This window comes from Protobothrops mucrosquamatus, unplaced genomic scaffold, assembly GCF_001527695.2.
Source record: "Protobothrops mucrosquamatus isolate PMUCROS unplaced genomic scaffold, P.Mucros_1.0 scaffold926, whole genome shotgun sequence".
NCBI classification, from domain to species: domain Eukaryota; kingdom Metazoa; phylum Chordata; class Lepidosauria; order Squamata; family Viperidae; genus Protobothrops; species Protobothrops mucrosquamatus.
The window spans coordinates 160,261-174,967 of NW_015387177.1; the positions used below are offsets into that span (position 1 = coordinate 160,261).

General features: G+C 40.6%; 1 protein-coding gene and 1 pseudogene across 1 annotated transcript in view; both read left to right on the forward strand.

Moving 5' to 3' along the window:
* Positions 1-14,707, forward strand: part of SUCO (SUN domain containing ossification factor) — a 178,808-nt gene that overhangs the window by 106,482 nt on the left and 57,619 nt on the right. The window contains exon 14 of the mRNA XM_029284770.1: positions 2,100-2,191. Within this exon, the coding sequence (XP_029140603.1) occupies positions 2,100-2,191 (92 nt within the window). The remainder of the gene's footprint in view (positions 1-2,099; positions 2,192-14,707) is intronic.
* Positions 14,356-14,486, forward strand: LOC114922797 (annotated as a pseudogene).

The following is a 14,707-nucleotide window of genomic DNA, read 5'->3' on the forward strand; positions in this document are numbered from 1 at the left end:
TTTAAATAAAATGCAAAGTTTATTTTTGGACTTAGAACAACGTGGGATTAAATTCCCTGAGTCCCAGAAGGTTTTATTGGTGTTGAACAGTTTAGATAAAACCTGGGACACAGTTTCTGCGATATTTGAGTGTAAAGAAGAGCAAGACTTAAATTTTGAGGCTTTAAAGGCATGTTTGCTTAATGAAGAAGAAAAGCACAATTTTAGGAACAGCCAGGAGGAGGAAAAATTCCTGAGGAGGGGGTCCAGACTGCAAGTCTCCGGAGAAGCAAGGAGCAGATGGGACCAAGTTGCAACAAAAGAGAGATTTTGCAAGCAGAGAGCTCAACAAGAAAAGAATTGCTACATTTGTGGTGCAAATACACATCTGAAAAGGAACTGTTTGCAGAGGAGTAATTTGCAGCAAAGGACATTTGTGCAAGCAAAGAAGACTGATTTGCAAAAGGAACGTTTTGGTGTTGCAAAAGTTTGCTATAGCAACAACAGAGACAAGTGGCTAATAGATAGTGGGGCAACTCAAACAATTGTTAATGACTCTGAATTATTTTGCAGGTTTGTTCCAGTAGCTCAAGAAGCTGTGGCTTTGGCAAATGGCCAGAAAGCAAAAGTCATCAGAAGAGACAATGTAAAAATTCCATATTTGGAATCTAAGTTTACCAATGTGCTTTATGTACCTGAGATGGAACATAATTTGTTAAGTGTGTCTAATTTAGACAAACAAGGTTTGTCTAAGAAGTCTTCATTGTGCTATGATGCTGTAAAGAAGAATGTATGGTATTGTAAATATTTTGATATGAATATAAAGGAGTTATTTGAATCAGCTAAATGCAGTCAACTGTGAGAGCTTCTGATTTATTTTTTCACCAATAGAGAAATTAAAATTCTCTAACATCTTTCAATGCATTTCTTTTGATAATGACAAACCTGTTGTCCATGTGACGGCACCAAAATTTAAGTGTGTAGTTTTGAAATACACAGTGTTCTAGTTCGCACAGGACAGTTTCTGCAATGACTGGTATGTTGGCAATACCGGAATAGCTTCATGATTTGTGTCCAGGTTAGGTTGGTTTGATTTGTGTTGTACTCTTCTTTTAGTTTTTTAATCTATTACTTTGTATGCTAAGTGAGGAGGAATGGATATAAATAGGGACACTACGTCAAAGGAGACTATGATCTCGTTAGGGGCCATATTTAAGCCTTGTAGTTTTGTCAAAAGTTGCACAGACGACGTGATTGTGCTGTTCAAGGGTAGGTCAGGAAGCTTAAGCATTGTGCCAGCCATTTAGCCAAGTTGTAGATAGGGGTATCTCATAGCGCTACAATTGGTCTGAGGGAGACTCCTACACTGTTTTGGGGAGTCCATAAAATCGTGCTGGGGCGGCATCTGTTGCTTTTACTTTCCAACATTCTTTTTCCCTTATATAGTTATTTTGTTTGGGTTGGCTGAGATAACCATTCAGTTGTGTAACCATCATTCTCATCTCTGATGTCCTTGGTAGCCCATATGCTGAGGAATCATTGAGCAGGGTGAATGTCTTCATTTCGTAATCTGTGTGGTTCATCACTGCCATTGAGCGGCCTTTATCTGTCAATAAAATAATAATGTCCTGATCTTGTTTCAGGTCTTTCAAGATGCATTGTTCCATTGGGCTGAGCGTATTATTTGGTTTGTGTGCGACCAGCATTGCCAATATTTTTTGTCTGATAATATGTTTTTCTGACTCTTCTGTTTCTACTCTGTTGAATATGGATTCTAATTTATGCACCACATAAATATGACATATAGAATAGCCCAAAGCACACATTCTGGTAGATAGAAGGTCCCTGAGGATGGGCTCCAGCACAAGTCTGAAAGCTTAGAAGACTAAACTTCTGATCTTGGTGACCAACCCAAATTGGATTGCAACATTATCTTGGGACACATATACTTGCCTTCATTTGTAGTCATGTCTGTGATAACCTTGACTAGTGACAGCTAAGGAAATGCATTGCACTTCAGTTTTATCAGTATGCTAGGATGAAATTAAGTCTTTTGTGTAAAAGGAAACAGTCATGATTTATTACTTCTTTAAATAGTTTAATTATCATATGATTTACAGGGTGTTTGGAACTAGCATGGTTGAAGAATATGAAGAAATTGCTGATTCACAATATCATTCTGAAAAACAAGAACTGTTTGATGAAGATTATGGTAAGCAGTTGCTCACAATTTAAGATTAATTATAATTACTTAATAATTAAGGAAGGACTCACCTGGAAGACTTCATTTCATTTATTTATGAATTAGAGAACAAGCCTGAGTTAAAGAGTAAGTAGAGTAGCTAAAAGAACTACACAAGTGTAGATATTTATTTTTGTAAAAGGAAAACTTTAAGGAACTCACATTAAACAGTTAGAAAACTTTAAGGAACTCACATTAAACAGTTAGAAAATAGATAACTCCCTCTAAATCCCATGTGCACACATACATTCATATTGCAAAGTTATTTGTACATTGTATTATGCAAGAGTACTGTGATATTTATCACAACATTCAACTTTTATTTACAGAGATGAGCAAGTTTGTGAATCCTTTAGAAACTCTTTGTTGCTGCCATTAGAGTCTTCATTATACAGATTTATGGAAGTAAATCTTTACCCACTCAAAGGAGATCTTTGCAGACTTCATCTGCATTTAATTAAATGAGTCATTTTTATGGTTATAATACATCATAGAATATAGAATCATAGGGCTGGAAGAGATCTCAAAGCAGAGACCTTACATGATCCCGGTTCTGCAATCTAGTTTTTAAAACCTCTGGAGGCAAGCCATTAATTGTGCTCACTGTCAGGAAATTTCTCCATACTTTAGATTGATTCTCTCTTAACAAGCTTCCACCCCTTACTCCTTGTTGAGGATTACCTATAAATAGTATTAGGTGGCCTGGCCTTTTACCGGTCATTTGGCTTGTGCTTGTTTTTCCCCGATATTGGCTTTAGCCATGTCTGTGAGCTTTGGCTTGTTGATTATTCCCAGGGGTATTTACAAAATGAAAAATACATTTTGCTTCAGATGAGAAAGAAACATTGGAAATTCTGCATTGCAAATGCAGCACAATAGAACTGGAACTTCTTGGTAGTAAGTGTTTCAACTGAAACAAAATCCAGATGGGTGTTAACAGGTGAGCAGGGACACACACACTGTGTCCTTCTCCTATTCTCTGCATGGACTAGCTACTGATATTTATGTTGCCTTACTTTTTGCTAGATGGGCACCCATAATTATTACAGAGTTGGTTAGTGGGAACTGAGTCTTCATGTATAAGATGGCTCCACTCAATAGCAGAGAAAATGTCAATCATTAGAACATTCCAAAGACACTCACTCTACAGATACAAAACCTATTATAAAGTGACATAATAAATAAGCAACCTTATACTGGTAAAAATATGCTTTAAAACACATGTCCTAAAATCCTTGTGAAATAGTAATTAAAACTGAATTCCAAAAAATAGATTTCAAAGTCATCCCAGTAAGTTCTGAGACCTAGCTGCAGTTTGACAACTCAATTATAATCCTTGAAGATTTTAATTTAATCTAAAATTAAAATTGGGGACAAGAATTGTTCAACATGAGATATAATTTTATTTTTCTTTCCCTTTACTTCCTGCTTTTTAAATGTCCAGCCTGCTTAAGAAACTCAAGAGTTTTCAATTATTATAAAAATTATTTGATTAATATTATAGATTTTTGCTTTTTAAAACTATGCTATATATTACTGGGGTATTTAGAGAAACAATGTAGTGACTAAGAAACAAATTTCTGTGGATTTGTTTAGTAAACAATCACAAAATGGACCTAGAAAATATTTAAAGTCTATGCCAGTTATCATAGTACTTTTGCATTCTTTAGTAAGGTTATTGGTTTAGCAAGTGTAAAATAGACAGACAGACAGACAGATAGTCCTCATCTTACACCCACAATTGAAACTCAAATGTTCAGTCATTAAGTGTGATGTCACATGATTGTTTTGCTCAACAACCACAATCCTGGCATTTCCAGTTCCAGTCATTAAGCAATTCCCTCAATTGTTAAGCGAACAGAGTGAAAGAGTTGCCTGCTGGAGGGTCTTGGACCTGCATGGATCTGAATTCCTCCAGCAAGCAGCTATTTTGCTCATAAAAGGGCTTATCCTTGAGCAGGTCTGAATCCCTTTGGCAAGCAGCCCACTCGGTGAAAAAGGTCTGTCCCAAAATCCAAGCAGGACTTTGGTATGGAGTGTTTGCATCATGGGGCATTTGCAGCCAGCTTCAGAGACGAGAAGATTCCTTCTCATTTCTGAAGGCTTACTGCAAATGCACCATGTTGCATCTGTCCCAAAATCCAAGCAGTATTTTGGTTACAGAGCACTTGCAGCATGGGCATTTGCAGTTAGCTCTCAGAGCAGAATTTTTCAACCTTGGCAACTTTAAGATATGTGGATTTCAACTCCCAGAATTTTTCAGCCAACATGGGATGAGCATGGCTGGCTGGGAAATTCTGGGAGTTGAACTCCACATATCTTAAAATTGCCAAGATCAAGGAACATTGCTCAAGAGAGACAAGAGGACTACTTGTAAGGACCTACCTCAACTAGGCCTCCCAAGAAAGCAGAACTCTTGAAACAGACATTGTCTCAAAAGGAACTTTTATTAGGGGCTAGTGCAGGGGTTCCCAAACGGGTGCTCACATCCCCTGGGAGTGCGAGATGATATTCCAGCAGGTGCGAAAACTTGGGTTTAGAAGTTTCAAAATTATAGTGCATATGCATAATTCGTTATTTCGAACTTTTGTAAGGGGTGTGGGAATATATCAGAAGTGTTCTAGGAGTGCAGGGTATAGAAAAGGTTGGGAGCCGCTGGGCTAGCAACAGCAGGGAAAACAAGGTGAGGTCTGAGGAAAAACCTGTGCAAGCAGTATGTTAAAAGCAATATTCGTTACTCCTCCCGCCAGGCTCCATTTGAGTCCTAGCCAATCCACAGGTGGCATATTGTTTTGGTAACTGGCTCCTTTGGCGCGCTCTTCAAAGTGTCTCTCGCTTTCGTTTCTCTCTGGCTCCAAGCGCGAACCGTCTCCTAGATAAGGGTGATGCATTTTTTCTCCTGGAGGAAGGGCAAAGTGGCAAGACAGTGCAAAGCATCCCCCCTCCCAACAGAATGGCAGTCCCCAAAGAATGGTTACAAGAGCATGAATACTATAGGAAAAGAAGCAAAACATTTCTTTGCGGATCTGACATACAGCCCCTCCCTAGAAAAATGACAAATTCACCTGCAAAACACAAAAGAAGGAGAGGGGAAGAGAACAAACAATACAATTGCATTAATCAGGCTTATCAGGATACTTAGAGTGAAAACATTTGAGTAATCAAGGGGCTCTAGCATGTTTTTTATATACCCATTCATTCTGAGAGCAGGTCCCCAACCTTTTGGGCACCAGGGACCAGTTATGTGGAGAGAGGTTTTTCCATGGACCGGAGGGGGCATGGTTTTGTGTGCTGCCTGCATCCTGTGGACCGGTTGTTGGTATGCCGCAGCCTGGAACTGTTCCATGGACTGGGGGTTGGGGACCTCTGTTCTGAGAGGATGGAAAGTTTCTCCATGCCACCAAATATTGTATGGAACCTTGGTGCCTACGGGAAGCTAGAATGTCCCATACCTCAAAATGTTATTCACCCTCAACTAATATAGTGTAGGGACTGGAGGTGCAGGTGGTCTAAAGTTAGATGTAATCTCTGGTTTGAGTAAGCTACAATGGAAAACAGTGAATTTGTCGTAGGTTATTAGGGAGCTCTAGTTCGACAGTTACTGGGTTGATGATATGCTTAATAGGAAAGGGTCCAACAAACTTGGGATTCAATTTTTTGGAAGACTATAGAGATTGCAAGTATTTTGTAGAGAGGTAGACTTTGTCTCCAACCTTAAAAGGTTTCTACTCCACCCTTTTTTTATTGATCTGAGCCTTATAGGCTTCTCTAGTCTTATCCAGAGCTTTTCATATTCCTGGCCAGGTATTTTGCAACTGTCTAATTCACTCTTGCAAAGAGGGAATGTCAGGTTCTTTGACGGGTAATTCAGGCATGGGAACAAATGTTTGACCATTTGCAACCTGGAAAGGGGTGAAATCAGTAGTTGAATGCGCAGCATTATTATAAGCAATCTCCGCAAAAGGCAACAAATCAGTCCAATTATCTTGTTGATAGTTGATAAAGCATCTACTGTACTGTTCTAGAACTGAGTTCAGTCTCTCTGCCCCACCATTCATTTGAGGATGATGACTAGATGACAGCCCCTGACTAGAACCCAAAAGGTCCAGAAAAGCTTTCCAGAACTTGGAGGTGAACTGAACTCCCCTGTCTGAGATTATACGTTATGGGGCCCCGTGAAATCGATTGATGTGTTGCAGAAAGAGTTTACCCAGGGCTTTAGCTGTTGGGATCTTTGGGCACGGGATGAAATGGGTCTGCCTAGAGAACAGGTCTGTAACCAGCCAAATAACTGTATTTCCTGCACTTTCAGGAAGCTCCACAATAAAATCCATAGAGATCTCTCTCCATAGTGCTGAAGGGCTCACCACTGGCTGAAGTAGCCCTGGAGTTTTTCCTTGCTGCCACTTAGCTGTGGCACACTTGGGGCAGCTGGCCACATAGTTCTCTATGTCCTTTTCCAAAGAAGGCCACCAGAACTCCCTTTTAATCAGGTGTAGGGTTTTGACAAACCCAAAGTGTCCAGCTATTTTCAAGTCATGCCCAGCTCGCATCACTTTTAGTCTTAGATCCGCTGGAACATATATTTTCTCCCTGACCCAAGCCAGATCGTCTTTTATTAAACATAAGTTCTTATAATTCCAAAACCACTCATCAGTTTCCAATGCTATCTTGAACTCTTGGACCGCCGTCTTGTCCAGTGGCATTGTAGCCCTGGTTTGTGTTCTGGTGGTGACAGGTGCTGCTAATTGTTTAGGGTTTAGCAGTGGTTAATTACTTCAGATTTTACACTATTGCGGCATTCTAGACAGGGCGTCTGTCAGAAAATTCTTCTCCCCAGGGAGGTAATGGATTGTAAAGTTGAATCGGTGGAAGTACTGAATCCACCGTGCTTGTTTAGGAGCCAGTTTCCTAGGTGTTTTCATGGCTTTGAGATTCTTAAGATCAGTCCACACCTGAAAGGGTATTTTACTCCCCTCCAGGAAATGTCTCCAGGTTAGGAGAGCCTATCGTACATCATAGGCTTCCTTCTCCCATGCCACCCACCTCTGTTCTGTTTCAGATAACATTCTGGAGGTGTACACACAGGGTTATAACTGGCCCTCCTTGTTTCTTTGGAGGAGAACCGTTCCTACTGCACATCGCCAGCGTCGGCCTGAATAACAAAAGCCTCCTCCGGATCCGGGTGCTTCAGTACTGGCTCCGTGGAGAAAAGTCTCTTTAGCTTTTCAAAAGCAGCTTGACATTCCCCTGTCCATTTCAGCAGTTGGCGGGGTTTTGGCTTATCCCCACCTTTGGTTTTTAGCAGATTTGTGATGAGGAGCACAATTTGCGCAAAAGAAGGAATAAACTGCCGGTAAAAATTTGCAAAACCTAGGAAGCTCTGGAGTTGCTTCCTGGTGTGAGGGGGGCCCCACTCCAGGACGGCTCACACTTTCCCTGGGTCCATCCCTTGTTTGAGATGTGATAGCCCAAGAAATCAATGCGATCCTTGTGGAATTTGCACTTTGATAGTTTGGCATATAACTTGGCAGAGCGCAATTTATTTACTATCACTCTGACCAGTATGACATGCTCTGCCTTGGTCTCAGTATAAAGATATTAAGATAAACCAAAACCCTCTTGTACAGGTGCTCATGAAAAACCTCATTGATCAATTGCATGGAAGCAGCTGAGCCCCCTGCAATCCAGAAGGCAGCACCCTAAATTGAAAGCAGCCCAGGGGCCAATTGAAAGCAGTTTTCCATTCTTCCCCCTTCCTTATTCTTATTCAGTAGTAAGCCTCCTGCAAATCTAGTTTGGAGAAAATTTGTCCTTTTGACAGGTGTGCTAACATGTCTCTCATTAGAGGAAGGGGGTACATATTCTCCACGCATACCGTGTTCAGACCCCTATAATCCATGCAAAGGTGAAGAGACCCATCCTTCTTTTCCCTACATAACACAGGGGCAGCCACCTGGGATCTGGTAGGCTGGAAGAAATCCTGCGCCAAATTTTTGTCAATGAACTTGCAAAGTTCATTCAATTCCCTATGGGTTATGGAATACACCTTTGGTTTGGGGAGTTTTGCCCCTGAAACAATCTCAATGGCACAGTCTGTGGGTCGGTTGGGCAGAAGCTCATCCAGTCTCTGCTCACTGAACACTTCAGCTAGGTCCCGGTATTCCAGTGGGAGGCTCTGTAATTCCTGTTTGCTGAGGGCGGAGGCTAGTTTGCGAAGTAGTCCACACTTCTTGCCCTTATCCTTAGATGGGGAGGGGCCCTCCTTTTCAGGAATTTTACGCGTCCCTCCCTCCAATCAACTATGGGGTTCTATTTCTTTAACCATGTCAGTCCCAGCACTAGTGGCCACTCCATGCCAGGAGCCACAACAAACGCTAAAGTCTCTGAGTGATCTCCCATGGCTAAATGCAGGGGCTTGGTGGCAAAACTGGTGGGAACTGCCTGCGACGGACCCATCAAGCTGGCAAAAGGTGATTGGAATCTTGAGTCGCCTGAGGGGTGCTCCCATTTTTCCTACCAGTTTCGGGCTGATTAAGCAGCGGGTGCACCCCGAGTCCAGCAAGGCTGCTAATTTTACTTTCTTCCCAGTGCCCGGTATGGCCAGTTGTAGGGGCCCGGTTATGGGGTCGATCAGCACACTTGCCAAGGAGTCATCCTCATAGTCACTTTCTGACACTTCCGAGTCATCATTTGGAGTCGAAGCTGGACCCTCTGCCCCATGGGCTCAGGGAAGCTCTATGGACTCCGCAGTTCTCAGCGCCGAGTCCCTTGGGTGCGATGTGGCTTTTGTGGATCTCCCAGTCGGTTGATGGTCTCCCCTCTTTGCTGGCACTCTGCTGCAACAGTCGACTGCTCGGTGGCCCTCCTTTCCGCATTTGAAGTAAGCAGTGGAGCGGGGTGGTCCCCGTAGTGTACAAGCGGTTTCTCCTCTCCTCTCAGGCTGTGGCTTGAAGCTCATTCTCACAGGGCAGTGCTAGTGTTTGCATTGATCTACTTCCAACTCCTCTGCCAATAGGCACCAATTTCACAATCGCCCTGGTGCTTCACGGGCCACACAGGCATTGGACAGATCTTCGTTCAGTCCATCCTGGAAACAGCTCACCAGGATGTCCTCTGGTCAGTTTAAATGGCTAGCCAGCTCTTGGAATTCCTCTGTGTATTCGGCTACCAGTTGTTGCCCCTGCTTCACCATTTTTATGCGGTCGCAGGCTTTCTGGTCTACAAGGCGGTCTTCGAAGAGACGCCAGAGGGCTGCCATAAACTGATTAACATTTCTCAATTCTGGAGAATTGCAGTTGTAAAGGGTCACCATCCAGTCAGCTGCAGTATCCTCCAGTGCCAGGGTGACCACCCTGAGTTTCTCCTCATCTGTTGGCAACATTCTCCCATATATTTGCATGTAGGTGAAAACCTGGGCAAGAAAGAACCCCAATCTTTTGGGATTCCCATCAAATTTCACTCCCAACAGAATCGGTTTCACCTCCATGGACTGGGGTGGCCCCTCTCTGGGTCTTTGGGAGGTCGTGCTCGCTGTAGTGCTGCTGTATGGGGGGCAGCCGCTGTTGCCGCCTCAGGCACCTCTGGCTCCTCTTCTTCAGCTCTTTCCTCTGCTGCTGCTTCTGACCCTGGGTGCCCCTTCAGCTAGGGTTTTATTTTTATTTTTTTTTGTAATATATTTTATTGATTTTTTTAAAAAAACATAAATCACTTAATAATTGGTGAACAGTGTGTTGTCTGGGTTACATTTGTAAAACAATCATTAACAATTAATTTCTATAGTCCATATTCCACATAATAATTTTAGTTGATTTTCTCTTTCCCCAAAATATCCTCTTTTGCAAACATTGAATTAATACAATTCTTATTGTTTTGATAAATAACAATTAAATATATAATTTTTTCCAATATTCCTAAAAATAATAATCATAGCGGTATAATATTTCTTTTCTATTCAGTCATTCTGATCCTGTTACAATCCTTATTTTAGTTTAATTTTCCAACCAAATTCTAGATATTCTTACTGGTGAAGATTTTCTCAAAAATTAATTACATTTACATTTACATTTACAAATTTAACTCTATTTTTTCCGTATAAGCCATCTCACACTTTTACATTTTTTAAGAAATAGATAAAACGATGAAAAGAAAAGAAAAGAGCGCAAGTGTAAAGAAACATAAGAAATAACATACTACTTAAAATATATATCCCTCCTAGGCTAATATATATTTATTTTCTCAATTTCTTATTCTTTTTAACCATAATTAAGAATATATTTAATCTTTAAGCATCCCATTCAATACCTCTAGTCATCTAGTCCTTTAACTCTTATTCAAACATTTTTTTTCATAATTTTCTTAAATTCAGTCACATTCAAGTATCTAAAACATTTCCTTTATTTAAATCATTTCAACTTTTTTATTACTCATATCAAGAAAAAGAACACAAAAGAGAAAAAAGCATACTATATTATTTAGAGAATTCATCCCTTTTAGAATAGCATATATATTCCAATTTTTTTCTATTTTTTAACAATATTCAAACAAATGTTTCTTTTTAAAGTATTCTGTCTGATAAGTCTCATCATCTGTTTTCTTGATTTCCACCTTAGTCTTTTTCCTTTGCCCAGTATCTTTCTTGATCGATGTATTTTGCTGAATCAAAAGGTGTTTCCGTATGTTTGTAAATGTTGCTGTAGATATAAAAAACAAATCAGTATCTTTATTAAGGGCATTTGCCCACTCATTTTTATTGGGAATCTTTTTCCTTCTTTTTCTCTCTGCTTTTCTTGTTGCTTTTTGTCTCTCCAGTTCTAGTGTTTTCCTTGGTATCTCTGTAGTACGTTTTATCCAGTCTTTTTTCTTGGCCTAAAGATTATTTTGTAGTGTTGAAATATAAGTTGTTTTTTCCAAATCTAGTATTTCTTGTAAAAAAATTTCCACTTGGATTAAATCATACTCCTTTGTTTTGTAGAATTCCATCTTTAAGTCTCTATCCTCGAATTTATGTTCAGTCATCTGTTTTGTCTGTTCCTTCTCTGCTGTATTTTCCTGAGGGTTTTTTTGGTATAAAATTGAATTGGAGATGAGTTGATTTATATTTTCAAAGTTCTGGATTTCTTTGTGATTTGAGATCATTGTTATTTGAATTAGTTGCAACATATCATATATCTCCTCTTGAAAAATATTAATTTTTTCTTGATAAATATTTCTTATAAATCTCTGATTTTCCATGATGACCAAAAGTCCAGATTCCCCTCCGCCCCGGAAATAGCTTTGGATTCAAAGTTGAATAAAGACTTATAGTCAAGAGAGTTCCAAAAAGTTTTTTTTTTTGGTTCCCTCAGGTTTGTTAGTCTCATTTTATGTACACAGCTGTTCTCTATTGTTAAAGCTTTGAAGGTCACAAGTAGAGATTAGTTTTTTCCCCAGATTTTACCATGACTGTCATAATCCTCATCCACCAGTAGGTGTTAGAACCGGTTCATTTTTCAGATTTTATTCATCCATGAAAGGTTTAATTCGCTTCCGTTAGCAAAAAGGTGGGGCAAAAACCCCCTCCACTCTCGGAGGTTTTTTTTTTTGGTTTTTTTTTGTTTTTGCTTTTTGGGAATTTCTCCCCTTCAGGAAAGTTGATAGGTAGGATAGAGAAACTCAATGTTCTTACCCAGATTCAAGCACACTGTTTACGATCAGCTTAAAATAGTACTTTTGACTTCGGTTGCTCACAGCTTGGGCTAGACTCTGGAGTTAGGCTAGCCTTTCTCCTGTTGGTTTCTGGAGACCACCATCTCTCCAAGGTCCCTGGGACTTCCTTCCTTCATTGCCACCTCTCTGGGGTGGCTTCTGGCCCATTTAGGGTCCACTAACAGGAAGAAACTCAGCTGGAGGGCACGGAGTCCCGAATCCCTCGCTTTGCTGCGCGCAGAACCGGAAGTCCTAGCCCCTTCAGCTAGGCTTTTAATTCCTCGAAGGACTCTCACATATTCCATGGTTTGCTTTAAGACTACTTCCACCAGTTCCAATTTTGGATCCACTTTCTCCTTTTCAGGAGGGATAGACTTCAGATTTTTCTTTTATCTTTTTTCTTTCCTCCGTCTCGCGTGATGGTCATTTTTATTTATTTATTTATTTATTTATTTATTGAATTTATATACCGCCCTATCTCCCTTACGGGACTCAGGGTGGTGAACAGGTGATAATAAAAACCACGATAAATATGCACAAATTTCTGTTCTAAAATCAAATTAAATAACAACTTCTGAGCCCTTCCTTCCCAGTCCTCTTTCTTTCCATCCCCGAGCAACCACCTAGCACTATCGCCTACCAAGGGTCCAGCCTCTTCCAGGTCCCTGGAAGTGCCTTCCTTGGGGTCTGCCAAAGTGATGTCTTCACTCCAAGCCTCTATTTCGCCCTCTTCCATTCTGCTGATAGGAAGGGGCAAGTCGGTTGCGACCCACCTCAGTAGGGCAGCTGCCTCTCTGGGTTGGGCACTATGCAGACCTCACCTTATGTAAGGACCTAACTAGGCCTCCCAAGAAAGCAGAACTCTTGAAATATGCATTGTCTCAAAAGGAACTTTTATTAGGGGCTAGTGACAGCAGGGAAAACAAGGCAAGGTCTGATGAAAAACCCGCACAAGCATTATATTAAAAGCAATATTTGTTACTCCTCTCCCAGGGTTCATTTGAATCCCAGCAATCCACAGGTGGCATATTGTTTTGGTAACTGGCTCCTTTAGCGCACTCTTCAAGGTCTCTCTTTTGTTTCTCTCTGGCTCCAAATGCAAAATGTCTCCTAGGTAAAGGTGATGCGTTCCTTCTCCTGGGAAAAGGGCAGAGTGGCAAGATAGTGCAAAGCATCCCCAAAGTATCCCCCCTCCCAACAGAATGGCAATCCCCAAAGAATGGTTACAAAAGCATGAATACTATAGGAAAAGAAGCAAAAGATTTCTTTAGGGATCTGACACTACTGCTGCAAATGCCCTGTGCTACAAACCTTGTTAAAATCCTGCTTGGATTTCAGGATGGACCTTTTATAGCCAGCCCCTAGATACCAGAGGGATCCTCACAGCAGCAGCATGTAACCTTCCCTGCCAATTTCCCCACTGACGTTCTTGGCAAGCTGGCAGAGAAGATTGCATATGGCTATCACATGATTGCAGGGTGCTTGGGAATCAGTTGTAAGTGCAAATGGCTTGCCAAGGCCCCAGATTGCAATCACCTGACTGAGGGAGCTGCAACAGCCATTGTCAGCTGCCAACTCATGCTTGCTTGTGCTCTGCTGCTATTCAGACTGTCATGAAGTGTGTGGAGGAGGAATGAAAAGGGAATGCTTCAGGATATGAAAGTAAGTGCTGTTCTCCTCAAGACGCTGCCTCAAAGTCACCCAGTTGGAAGAAGGAGGGGGCCGCATATAAAATTGAGCTTTGATTAACTGTTATGAAAACATCTTGACCAAACCTGATTGGCTAAAGTGGCATGGGCAATGAGAGACAGTTTAGGGAGGGAAAGTAAAACTTAGGGATTTTGGCGTGCAATTTTCAGTTGTGGCTTTGCACTACTGCAATACACTTGACCTCGAATAAACTATAACTTTATCAACAAATGGAGCCAAGGATTGTTTTTATTTAGAGGTGTAAATTGTGGCAGATCCGACAGCCATAAATTTAGGCTTAGATTATAGGTCCCTTTGTTCGGGGCCATTGTAATTTCAAACAACATTGAATGAATAGTGATTAAGCAAGAACTACCTGTATTTTAGAAAGCAGTTGTGAAGAATATTTTTCGTTATATTTATCTATAAATCATTAAAAATATAGAATTATTAAAATAGGACCAAATCCACATCCATTTGTGATTTGAAGCTTCATAAAATGAGTCTACCAGTATGGATATTACTATAACATCATTCTGGTAAAAGTCATTCCTCCAATCCTATATATGGCTTTTCTAATGAGGTTAATAAAAGCTAGTAAGTTTGATAGGGCCTAAGGTAGAAAATAACTGTTAGAAAGCATTATATGTTCTTCATAAAAAAAACCACAAGACTAAATTTTTCATTCCATTTTGCAGAATTGTTTGGTTAGCTTGCATATTTGTTTTGAAATATTGCTACAACAAGGAGTAACACACATACTTACCTGGCAGGGGAGACACCTTGATCATGAAGGAGGTTTTCCCAGGGTGAGGCTCATCCATTGCACTGCGGGTGTGCTGACCCCTGCGATTTCCCCAAATGCGGGAAACTCGACTGCATAATGGATTAACAGTTTTATATGGTTAGGAAAAAAGCCGAGGGTAAAATTTAAAATCTTGCAAGATGCACGTGAAAGAGGGGGACTTAAGGCTCCAAATTTAAAATTGTATTATGATGCGGTGGTTTTGACATGGATTACTGATTGGATTAATTTAACTAATAGAGATATATTGATTCTTGAAGGTTGGGACTTATATTATGGATGGCATGCATATTTATTTTTTGATA